The 12,903-nt window shown below is 42.4% G+C and overlaps 1 protein-coding gene across 1 annotated transcript; it reads left to right on the top strand.

The window, feature by feature from the left end:
• The first annotated feature begins 592 nt into the window (after window positions 1–592).
• macf1b (microtubule actin crosslinking factor 1b) lies at window positions 593–12,815 on the top strand. The gene is made up of 36 exons (XM_026370863.1): window positions 593–723; window positions 833–992; window positions 1,089–1,173; window positions 1,332–1,594; window positions 1,980–2,099; window positions 2,232–2,339; window positions 2,419–2,637; window positions 3,011–3,214; window positions 3,305–3,536; window positions 3,635–3,861; window positions 3,959–4,081; window positions 4,172–4,273; window positions 4,442–4,543; window positions 4,723–4,887; window positions 5,048–5,203; window positions 5,670–5,867; window positions 6,236–6,364; window positions 6,462–6,632; window positions 6,713–6,868; window positions 6,982–7,188; window positions 7,278–7,397; window positions 7,477–7,646; window positions 7,744–7,903; window positions 8,277–8,471; window positions 8,609–8,734; window positions 9,151–9,294; window positions 9,503–9,691; window positions 9,794–9,908; window positions 10,021–10,187; window positions 10,351–10,513; window positions 10,634–10,788; window positions 10,869–10,943; window positions 11,067–11,184; window positions 11,369–11,514; window positions 12,069–12,189; window positions 12,307–12,815. Exons 1-36 carry the CDS (start codon window positions 593–595, stop codon window positions 12,330–12,332), a joined length of 5,448 nt encoding a protein of 1,815 aa, XP_026226648.1. The 3' UTR covers window positions 12,333–12,815.
• Window positions 12,816–12,903: the final 88 nt, after the last annotated feature.

Below are 12,903 nucleotides of genomic sequence, written 5' to 3'. Positions count from 1 at the left end.
AAAGACATCTTTGCAGTGCTATACTAGGGGAGTGTAATTAATTACCTACATAAAAGTATTCTGAGGTCATAGAAATGCTAAACTGCTCCCTTCATGAAGATGGATTTCAATGTGAAGTGACAATAAAACAGTGTCATATCATAATATAAATCCATCTCTATTCAGCAATGAAAGGGTGGCATTCACAGCCACAATGAGCCTCAGTAAGGCTTTGTGAACATTTCCCGAGGGTATTTAAAAAAGCAGGGAAGTCTCTTATCTTTCAACTGTAATCACACCTATTGTGAGCTGTTTCGATGAGGTGAAACCTGCCTGGTTTAACAATGCAAGAGTGACATGTGAGACAGGGCTTCCTCCACACTGACACAAAAGCAGGGAAACCAACAAGAACAGGGCTTTGATATACATTAATTATTGCTCCAGGTGAGAAGATTTCTCTCAAATGTAAACATTTTCTTTAATAACGGATGAAAACAGTGACAGTAACGGGGTCATGTTGAATAGTAAAATACATTGTTCTCTTTTTAACCCTCTACCACTATGTTCTGTTTTATAGCTCTTGCAGCGCCTCTTAACAGACCGCCGGCATAGTATGGACTCTGTGATGTTAAAGGGCCCTTGCCTAGTAGAGTCTCAACTTGTAGAAGAGGGGGAGCAGGCGAAGGTCAAGCTCACCACTCTCAAACAGAAGTGGGAGACCTTACAGGTGGAGGCAGAGCAAAGGTCGACTACTTTTATTGGCAGTGGCACAGTTTCATTTGGTACAACATTCTCAATGATGCAACTCTTACTCACTAATGTTAACAATCACTGGACGTTTTGTTGTTGGTAGGAGGGCGAGCCTGGAGCTTATTCTGCCCAGGGCCAAACTCTTTCAGGAAGGAGTAGACAGCTTCCAGCAATGGCTCATATCCGTGGAGCAGACCCTAGCTGAACTACGCAATGCAGAAAGAGTGATGCTACATCTCTCAGAGGCTACAGATCGGGCCAAGGTTAGAAATCTCCAGTGTTTGGTTCAACTGTATGGATACCACTGTACATGTTGGCCATTTTGCTTGAATACATATATACCTTTACTTTTTTTTTAGGCTATTGTTGAAGAGATTCAAGTGAAAACTGCTGAGCTAGGAAAAATACAGAAGTCAGGTCGTGATCTGATGGAAGCAATTTCAGGTAATGTTTACTGCATGTTATAAATCTATTTGCTGTGGTTGGAAATATATTATATAATATATTTGTATTTACTTATAACAATGCCTGCAAGATCTGCATACATAGCAATACAGTTCCACGGTCCTACCCTGTGATTTCGCATTTGTTTGTGATTTCAGAAGAGGAAGCCCAACAGGTGCAGGAGAAGATGGATGCTCTGCGTATCCGTTGCTCTGTGCTGAGTTTAAGCAGTCTGGATGTGTTGCAGAGGTTAGAGCAGGCCATGGAGGCTTCTAATCGCTGCACCTCCAGCCAGGAGGACCTCCATCTGTGGCTGGGCCGCATCGAGAGGGAGCTGCTGGCTGCAGCAGGAGCAGCAGGAGCAGCAGGAGCGCAGGCACATGCGGGTGACGCAGTGCTGTGTGCGGCTGAGAAACAGAGGGTACCGCCATGTTCCCACGCAACACTAACACGAACCATCGAGAGGCTTTTTAGGCTTTTAACACAAGAACACATCACGTGACTATAAATGAGGGGAGCTACGACGTAAACACAGATTAAGTTTGCTTTAGAAACAACAGATAATTATTTTCTCCATACAGTTAAATTATATTAATATCAGTTACAGTTATTTTAGTTTACCAACTTGAACTTTTTGTTGTGATATTCAACTGTTATGTTGCCAAAAGTAAAAAGGAACAATTTAGCAATAATATTATATTTTTAACATCTCTTTAACATCTCCTGCTAACTGCAAGGTTTATTAGTTAATTACTTCAGTAATTGTGTTTTTAGTACGGTGCTAACATACAGTATATTCCTGACAGCTGGAACAGGCGGTGGTGAAGGAGATGGCTTGGTTCAGAGACACAGCGCTGAGTCTTGAAAAGCTGAAAACCATTACTCTGGATCCAGAGGTCATAGCAGAACAACTCTATGAGCAGAAGGTCGGGATGTTACACAAATCCTTGAATGGGCCCAATGATAACAATAACAAGAAGAACTTTTATACAGTACATGTACTGTATTAAAATGGTGTTTGGTATGTGAATAGTTTGATGTGTTTGTCTCCTGAGTAGATTTTAGCAGTGGAGATTCTCCAGCACAGGTTCAACATTGAGAAGATGGTGAAGATTTCTGAAATTCTGATGACATACAGCGATGAGGGAGAAACAGGCGATCTTCGGGTATGAGCTTCACTATTGTACTGGTTGCTCCACTTAGGTTTTTTAGATTGATTCATTTTTCTTTCACCTCTCCATGCAGACCCCAATAGATGTATTGCAGGAGCAATGCAACACCACCTCAGCCACCAATTCCCATGTGGTTCTGCAGCTTGAGCATGCTCAGTCGCTTCTTCTCCAGTTCTCAGAGGGCTTTGCCGAGGTCTCGCCCTGGCTTGAGGAAACTCAAGCCCTTATTGGGCAGCTCTCCCTGAGCACAATTAGCTATGAAGCATTTCGGGAACAACAGGACCTCTTGCAGGTAGGGGAAACCTGCCTCTCCACATTAGAGTGCCAGTTTTTTCTTATTATCCCGTTTTTTGTCCACTTCAACAAAGAAGTCCTTGTGTGCTTTACAGTGTGCCAACATTTTCTTTGGGTAAATGAGCTGTTCTGTTCAAGCACAGTTCATTAGTGTACTAATGTACTTCCTGACAGGGTTACTCTACCACCGGTGTACTATAATGACATTTCTGTTCTGTCAGATATGCCTTGAAAAGTGAGACAGTGAGATTTTTTTTTTACCAGTCTTCTTCTACCCATTTAAAGGATTAAACTCAAGCCAGGTTCTGTTGGGAAAAAAAAAGAACTCTGCATTGTTATAAAACCTTTCTTTTTCTATCTTCTGTGCTAAGGGTCTGAGGGAGTCCATAGCGGAACACAGGCCCTTAATTGCACGCTTATGCTCTTTGGCAAAACGCTTGTCAGAACTAAACCAGATTCAGGGGGACAGCTTCTGTCTCAGGGCTACAGAGGCCGAGGAGCAGCACAGAACCATAAGAGACCGGGTCAGAGAGACTGCCAGTCTACTTGAGGAGTCCTTGCCTCGATTTACACAGGTAAGATACTTTGATAATCCAGAACAGTGTCCAACACTTTACACCATATCACCAATGCACACAACTGTGTATGTTCTCTTGTTCCTGTAGCTGAATGAGAGGATGACCCTTATCAGAGAGAGTCTTGACCGCCTGCGCAGTCGTATACAGACTCCCACACCACTTCAAGGCCTCACCCCGAGGATCCAGGAGCAGTTACAAGACAACAAGCACACCCTGGCAGAGTTGTCCAAGCTGGAGCTGGGCCTTAGCAGTGTTAAAACGCAGGCAGATGAGCTGTTGGCTAATACCCGGGCAGCCGGTGATGGATCCATCGGCACAGGTGCTCATCTTTTCAGATATTCTCCTACTACATGTGGGGCTATAAGTAGAGAACAGGATGATTCTAAGCAACATTCTCGCTGTATATTGTGATCTTAGCAATCCAGGAGCAGGTGTCAAGTCTGTCCCAGCTGTGGGATGAGACACACACTCAGGCCCAGGAGAGGGAAAGTTGGCTGCTCAAACTCTTGGATCTCGCTATGAAGTTCTGGAGTGATGTCAATGATGTCACGGCTGCTCTTACTGATGCTCAGCAGGCAGTTTTAGACCTCAATGCTAGTCGGACAGACTCTGAAACCATCCGCCAAAGTCTTGAAACCATGCAGGTTTGTATGGAAACACTGGAACTTAAGAAGCCCATGTTGTTATGTAGAATTATTTAGCATGACACTTGCTAACATTTTTTATTTAATCCACTTATAGACTCTCAGGGAGGATATTGATAGTTTGCAGGGAGACCTGGACACCCTTGGCATTGTGGGCATGGACCTTATGTCAGCATGTGGGGATACAGACAAACCAGATGTCACAAAGAGCCTAGACGAAGTGAGCTATAAGTTAAATAAAACAAAAAACGTTATTCTTTCATAAAGATGTACTGATGAATTTAACACCCTCTCTTTTGCTGCCTTGAAGCTCTATTGCACATGGAACAACTTGAGCAAACTCTGGAATGAATGCCACAAAAAGCTGGAGGAGTCCTTGCAGATGGCATTACACTATCAAGACACTATGCAGGTTTGTGTATATATTTGATCAGTATCGAAGCCATATCAAACAGGCTGCTGCTGCCTGACACAAGCATGTCATGGCATCTAGCCAGGGAAAATGGCAGTGTTTTATTCTTCTGATTTACATGACCTTAACTTATTTCGTCGAGCTTATCTGTCATTGTTTTACCAAAAGGGTCTTTTTGAGTGGTTGAAGTCAGCTGAGCTGAGGTCTACTGAGGAATTCATGGTGGAAACAGACCTGGAATCAGTCAAAGAGCAGTTATGTGATCTCAAGGTGAGTTTGTACACCAAATTACCAGAACTATCACTGAGAGCAAATGTAATGGTCGCTGGTTCTGATTTATACTTATATAGTATATTTTGAATACGTGTGCAGTCAGTCGTGATAACAGAGAAATGTATGAGAGTATGAGTCTAGAATTTGAGTCCAGTGTGCTTCATTCTTTCCCTCAGGAATTTAAACGAGAACTTTACCAGAAGAAGATCGAGATAGAAAGTCTGAACCATCGCTTTGTGTGCCGGCTTTCTCCAGGGTCGGAGCGCCCAGGCTCAGTCTCACCACTGTGTGACTTCAGACAACGCTGGGACAGTCTGGAATCAGAGACTGTCAACAGACAGGTGAGAATATGCAGATAACATTGTGTAATATTGATATTAATATAATTTAATAAAGCATTATAAAGTAAATTATTTGCATAAGTCACAAGGCCTGTCCCCAGTCCAGCTGCCACATACACTATTATGCTAAGTCATCTGCTGTCCACTCAATTGCTTACAGCATCAGTTGGAGTGTGCTCTGCTAGGTCTGGGTCAGTTCCAAAACACACTGGATGAGATGCACACATGGCTTTCCCGAACTGCTGAACAACTGCAGGGCAGCCAGCCAATAAGCATTGACCTGCAGTCCTGTGAAATAGACCTGGCCAAACACAAGGTAAGTGCTAGTCTTATACAATTGAATATTTGTGTTGTCATAAATATATCAAGTGCTTTGATGTAGAGCTGCATGGCTAGCAAGAGGCTCTAATGTCTCAAAGGTCTTTCAGACTTTGGAGGTATGCGTAACCCTGCAGTAATTGTAACACCCTGTAATTCAGTTTGTCATAGACCTGTGGGTTTATCTACTAGATAAAAGTGGACACAGAGCCTTGAATAAATAACAGCGTTTTGTTTCGGAACTTGTTCACCATCGCGTCCATCAGTATCAGTACTCCATGTATTATTTGTGGTAATTTATTCTTTACCCACTGAACATACTGCTAGAAATAATCTATTGTAACAACAGTGTATGTCTTTGTCTGAACTGCCAGACACAGCTAAGACCAGAAAACACATTTGATTTTAACTGACAATAAGATCATGCTAAATGTTTAACTTTTGAGGCTTCTTTCTTCTCTAAGGTCTTGCGTAATGATGTCATGTCCCATGTACGCACGATGGAGTCCCTCAACCAGGCAGGCAGGGGGCTGCTGGAGGTTGGGTCTGGAGACAGTCCACATGGTATTCAGTCGCGACTAGAGCAACTCAATGAAAGCTGGGAGTTTGTCCGCTGTGAGACTGAGCGCAGGCAGCTGGAGCTAGAGAACAGACTGAGTCAGGTGAAGATGGATGAAAGAAAATCAAACTCCCTTATTTCTGTTAATTTAATGCAAAGGCACGAAGCACAAAGATAATACATAACCATACTGTGTATGTAGTTATTGATTAGCGGTACAATAAACTGCTGAATTTGTTCAGCTGTAGTGTATTTTATGCATTGTGTCATGGCCCCCTCTTGTGGTGACAGTGTATACGTGTTTTGAGGAAATGCATGAAAGCCATGTTTAACAAGAATTTTGCAATGTAAATCATATCTCACATAATACACTTTACTCAAATAAAATATAATACCAAGAAATTAATGCTCTTTGATAAAAACTACACTGTAACTGAGTTTTTTTTAGAAATCTACACTGTTTTTTTGCAGGTCCAAGATGTAACAATGGAGATCCAGGATCTCCTTCAGTGGCTGGAGAACACAGACCTGAGATTATCCTCCTTCAAGACCATGTGGGGGATGCCAGACTCTGCCAGCGAAAGGCTCAGTGCACATTTGGTGAGACAAAAGCATTAAATAAAGAGATACATGAGAAATTAAAAGAGAAATATTTATTTTCTAAATAACTTTTGATTTTGGTTTCACCCTGCGGCAGGAGTTATGCAATGAGATGGAGTCAAAGCTGCACACCTACACAGATGTGAAGAATGCCATCCACAGAATGCTAGAGAGCAGCAATGTAGTGCGGGGATCAACCACTGAACATAACCTATCTATTCTGGACCAGAAATGGGCGTCTGTTTATAGCAAAGTCCAGGAGCGAAAGGTTATTAACTTTTATATATTTATCATGTACTGCCTCAGTTAAGTGTGCGGCTATATTACAGTGCAATATTTACCCCACAGGCTAAGCTTATAGAGGGTATGAGTCTGGCCAAGGAGTTTCACTGTAGTGTCCAGGAACTCCTCACTAAGATGAGCAAGTGTGAAGAGTCTACTGGGCTCCTTCCTGCTCCCAGTTTTGTTCTGGACACAGTTTGCACTCAGCTCCAGGATCACAGAGTAAGTCGATTTACACCTGCTGTATTCTTAAGATCCGTCTGCATCTGATGCAGAGATACTGTAGGTCAGCTGCTCCATGGAGTTCCATTAATGAAATGCTTTTGTTTGTACAGGCATTAGTGAATGAGGTCAATGGGTACGGTGAGAAGAAGCTCACAGTGGAGAACATAGGCTGTAGACTGACTGAACTGAGCAGGAAGGAGGACTGTGATGTCATTCATAACCTCATCATGACCATCCAGGACCGCTACAAAAAGTTACAACAGTGTACTTTAGAGAGAGGCCGGATGCTGGAGGAGGTCAAAAAGAATGCTAAACAGGTACATTACTGCTGTACATCAACTTCAACATCCTTCTCCAACTTGACCCAAGGTTTCTCTAATATCTTTCTTTATTTTGCATATTTTAGTTCAATGAATCTTGGTGCCTGTTAGTGGACTGGATGGCTGAAGTAGAACAGACATTAGACACACACAAAGAGATTGCTGTGACTCATGAGGAGATTAAACAACAACTGACTGAACAGAAGGTGCAGTAGACTTTCCTGTGAATACAACTTGTTTACATACTACATGTTTGCTCTTACTGATCACTTATTTTGCAATCAGGAGTTTCAGAAACTGCTCAGGTCAAAGAGACCCATGTACGAGGCCACGCTGAAGAGTGGCCGCACCCTCCACGAAAGAGCTCAAACCAGCCATGATAGACAACATCTGGAAAACCTACTGGCGGAACTCAAAGACACGTGGGACACCATCAGTGGCAAGTCTATGGAGAGGTACGTACGCGCGTACCCACTAACGTGTTAAAGGGAAAACATCAGTTCATTCAGATGTTTATGTGTTGTTGTTTGTTTTTTTTTTCTTTTTTCTCAGACAACACAAGTTGGAGGAGGCGCTACTATTCTCAGGCAGATTCACTGATGCTCTCCAAGCACTAAATGACTGGCTGTACAGAGCAGAGCCCCAACTGGCTGAGGATGTTCCTGTCGGTGGAGACAAAGACGTGGTGAACAACCTGATAGACAAACACAAGGTACAACACCTGCTGCACTGTGCAATCAGTGGAACAAATGTAATATATTGTGGCACATATGTACACAGTACATGGTCTATTTGCAGCCGGGTGATGATAATGTGTGTGTAAAAATTTAGTGTGAGTTGAAATAAGTAGTAACCTCACCCTCTGAGTGGAATCTGCAATGCTGTTTTCTCAGTGATGCTTTCTTTACTAGCAGTCATACAATTGTGATTTTACAATATCTAACTCTTATATTTTATATATATATATATATATATATATATATATATATATAATAACTCTTATCTTATCCTACACTTAGTATTTTTAATCACAGTGCTGTTCTGTAGTTAATGTCTTGTTCTCAGCTGTTACTTTTCTCTCTCAGGCGTTCCAAAAGGAGTTGGGGAAGCGAGCCGGATGCATTAGGACCCTTAAGCGCTCTGTGAGGGATCTGACCAGGAGCAGCACAGCTGATGCTCACTGGCTGCAGGAGCAGATGAGTGAACTTGAGGGCCGCTGGGAGGCTGTATGCAAACTATCAGTCAACAAGCAGGACAGGCTGGAAGCTGCACTTCAGCAGGTACTTTTCCAGTTTAAAACACCTTTTTATACATATGGAAACACATTCATACTAGGAGTCGACAACCAGTTCATATTTACCACTGATGAGTTAATATGTACACAAGGTCTCACACCAGTTGTCTTTGTTTTCATTAGGCTGAGAAATTTGATGGCCTTGTCCACTCATTCATGGAGCGCCTTACTGAGGCAGAGAGAACACTGAAATATGGTGTGATACCTGAGGAGGAGGAAGCTTTGCTTGCCTTCTGCAAACAGCACAAGGTTGGTCATACTTACTGATACTATTACTCTATGTAGGAACGTTGCTTTTTTCCATCTCGCTCCAAGAGAGGTTAGAGGTCAGGGTCTGGTACAAAAAAACGGCCTGGTGCTGATAAGGATTCAGTTATTTACTCAAGGGCAGCTTAAACCCAGTTCACCCAGTTGGAGAACAAAGACTTTGACCATGAAGCTACTCAGATGCTTATCTGATCTATTTACCAGACTACTTAACAAATTATGATGAAGAGTTAATTGTATGATAGTTGTGCTTTCTTTCTTCTGTGTGTGTATGTGTGTGAGAGCAAATGATTTTATCCAAATCCATACTTCTAAGGCACTGGCTTATTCCACATGTGTGTTTCTGGATAAAACTGAACTGAAAAGTTCTATTTTTTTATTTTCTGTGCTCTCCATAGGAGTCAATGAGTGCGTTGCAGGCTCAGGCGGTGGATTTAGAGAACATCCAGTGTCTGGGTGAGGAGATCCTTGCTTCCTGTCATCCAGACTCCATAATCACCCTCAAATCGTGGCTCAGTGTCACAAAGACCCGTTATGAGGAGGTGAGTGAGCCTGTGTACCCACATAATACACTATATTGAATTTTATTTCTGCTATGAATTAAACTCTTGCTTAGCAAAAAAAAAAAAAAAAAAGCAATAATGTTTGATAACACTCAAACCCTCTATCAATAAACACTGAAATTAAACAAATTTTGAGGGGAAATCCAGATGGGACTAATATTTCTTCCCTTTCCTGTTTGCTCCTCAGGTTCAGACCTGGGCCCGGCAGCAGGGACATAAGATCCAGACGAGCTTGGCAGCACTGGAGGCAGAGAAAGAGGACGTTCAGAGACTTCTGGACTGGATCTCCTCAGCAGAGGAAGCACTGAACCTCAGAGAACAAGAGCCTTTGCCTGAGACTACAGAGCAGAACCAAGAACTTATTGATCAGCACACGGTATGTTTTTTTCTCATACATACTGCATTCTTACTGCGCAAGCAACAATAAGACAGTGAATCTCAAGGATGGCATCTTACTGTTGATCCTTTGTTTCTGAAGGTGTTCATGGAGGAGTTGAATAAAAAGTTCCCAGAGGTTGAAAATGCTACAAAATCCTGCAAACACAAAAGCATTTCTAAGCAGCAAGTTTCCCCACGCAAACGGCCGCTCACAAGTAAACCAAAGTCATATATAGTTAAACAGCAAAGTTAAAACGGTAATATCAGCATTAACAGCTTTAGCTCCCTGAGCTGATAACACGTCTCTTTTTCTCTTTCTCCATCCAGAGAGGAGGAGTACTCTGAAGCTGCAGCCGGCTGTACCAGTTCCCCTGGAGCACCTTGACCCCCAGACCCCACAGCTCAGTCAGCTGGTCAGTCAGTGGCAGAAGCTTTGGCTCCTGGCTGTGGCGAGACAAAACCGTCTGGAGCAACACCAGCAAACACTCAAAGAGGTTATTGTCTCTGTTTAAAATACATGTATGATAAATAAAGAAAAGGGTTAACAGGTCCCGCTGCCATTCGATGCGGCCGAAACTATTATTGGAAATTCTAGGTTTAGCTCCTCGAATGATTCCAGCTTTGGCTGAAGTTGGGACATTGTGCATTTCTTCACAGATGGAAGAATTTGCAAACTTCGACTTCAACATGTGGCGAAAGCGTTACATTCAGTGGATAAGTCACCTGAAGTCACGGATCTTAGATGTGTTTCGGAGCGTCGACCGGGACCAGGATGGACGCATCACTCAGAAGGAGTTCATCGATTATGTCCTGGCCTCCAGTAAGACCCACATGCTATGAATCATTTCAGCACTGTGACCTTTGTGTATCGATTTGAAAACACAGTGTGATTACATGTACATGGTCTACAGTCTCTTGGCTTTATATCTCACTGTTATAGAATTTCCCACCAACTCTCTGGAGATGAATGCAGTAGCAAATATCTTTGACATGAACAGTGATGGTTATATAGACTACTACGAGTTTGTGAGCACACTCCACCCCAGCAGAGATCCCTACAGGAAAACACTAGATGCAGATCAAATCAACGAAGAGGTAAGGGACGGAAACACATGCATTGAATTTGTTCAAATGGTGTAATTACTGCATTGTGCCACTTGTTTTGACTGCTTCAGGTGAGTCGTCAAGTATCACAGTGCAACTGTCCCAAGAGGTTCCAAGTGGAGCAAATTAGTGCCAATAGATACAGGGTGAGTCATTGCATATAGTCTTAATGAAAAAAAAAAAAATTCATATCCTGTGAATGTGTGTTTCTGGTCTGTTTGTGTAGTTATGGATTCTAGATGATAAACTGTATTCTGTGTTTGCTGCAGTTTGGAGATTCCCAACAATTGCGGATGGTTCGTATCCTGCGTAGCACGTTGATGGTCAGAGTGGGAGGCGGCTGGACGGCTCTAGACGAGTTCCTGGTCAAGAATGATCCCTGCAGAGGTCGGTGTACTTCTCGGAGTACAGTGCATGTCAGCACAGCTACTTCTACAATACTACTGTCTTTTTTATTTGTTAGTAAAAGGGTTCAACAATGATTGATGATCACTCCGTTAATATATTTTAACTGAGTTTTATTGATTTTTACTCTTCTGCATTGTTTATCCCTCTGCTGTGTTACCAACAGTAAAAGGTCGAACCAACCTGAAGATCAAGGAGAAGTATTTGTCCCCGGCAGGAAGTACATCAAAGGGTTTGACTGTCAGTAGGTCCAACTCCAGCCTCAGCCTCTATAGCAGTGCCTCTGCCCCCACCAGCCCCATGACACGCAAGGTGGGATACTAGCTGCAGCAACATCTTTTTCTTACCTTTTCTTTGATGAGAATCAGTTTATCTACATTTTACTAAATATTATGAGTGCACACTATACTATACTGCATACAGTATAATGCCATGACATGGCATGATATTACTCAATAATGCCATGACTGTAAGGAATAAAGAGGGCAGCAAATCTGCAGTTCCTAATTTCTAATTATGGGTTATGGGACTAAATGCTTAGGTTCACTGCCTGACATGACTTTTTGGACCATGTTGAACAGTGTTGGAAGTTATATGCAGAAGCTAATGTGCTAGCTCACAAATTTAGGATGTATTTGGTGACTGTGAAGACCTTACTATTTAAAGCTTTCTCTAACCCCTATATAAAGTATACTGTCCATTTGTTGTGTCATATTGTGTGTGTGTGTGTGTGTGTGTTGAGTGTTTTTCTCTTTTAATATTGCGTGTAAGTGTGTGTGTCTGCAGACCAATATCTGTAGTAGTATCTTTAATGAGTTGAATGGTGAATAGAGTTACTCTAATGAGTCAAACATGTTCTGCTTTAGGCTTTACTTCGCAGAAGTTTCTCAGGTGACCGCTGCATTCGTCCCAGGAGCTCCATTGCTGCTTTGGGGTCTGATCTACACTTCGTCACAACAGGGGAGGACAATTCTCCTTCACCATCAGGTCAGCTAGTCACCTTAGTTGGTTTCTAGTCTGCATCCTGCAGAATTACAATTTTCAGTGTATACACAAGCTACTTAACCCAACTTTAACAGTTTTCACTCTTTTTTAACTCTGTAGATGAAGCTGAGAAGTTACCCACATGATTACCTCAGCCCCTGAACACCATGTGTATGCTGCAGTGCTGAGCCCAAACACAGCCTTGGGCCCCAGAAACAGAGTGATAAGCAGAACTACAGTGATATGAGTCACATCTGAAAATCTAACACTGATGGAAAAATGAGAGGGTCACCAGAGGTGATGCTAAAGGGTCTGTTGCTCTGAGAGTCGTGAAGAAAATGTATGCACACCACGTCAGTCCAGATATAAGACAATATTTTTTGTCCCTTTTGCATAAAGTAGAGAGTAGGATTTAAGAAGTTCTGCATGGATACTTACTGCATGATAGCCGGAGCCTTGCTTGAATCAGTTTTTTCCAGCTTGTTCTTTTTTGTAGCTGTAAAGCACTGAGCAAAGTCAGACAGTACCAGAACAGAGTAACGCTCTGTCATCAGCAGTAATGTGGCGTATTTAAACAGTGACTAGCTTCAACACATTTGTATCTAGTCTGTGAAGCTATCGGGCCCCACTGAACGTCCAAAAAAAAAACACATATACCAAAACCCTGACGATGTGAAGGGTACAGTATGCTGTCCTTCATCTTTGTGATAACTATTT

Source organism: Anabas testudineus, chromosome 16 (assembly GCF_900324465.2).
Source record: "Anabas testudineus chromosome 16, fAnaTes1.2, whole genome shotgun sequence".
Classification (NCBI taxonomy): Eukaryota; Metazoa; Chordata; class Actinopteri; order Anabantiformes; family Anabantidae; genus Anabas; species Anabas testudineus.
Note: the sequence above shows the minus strand (reverse complement) of the source record. Positions and strands in the feature narration are given on the sequence as shown.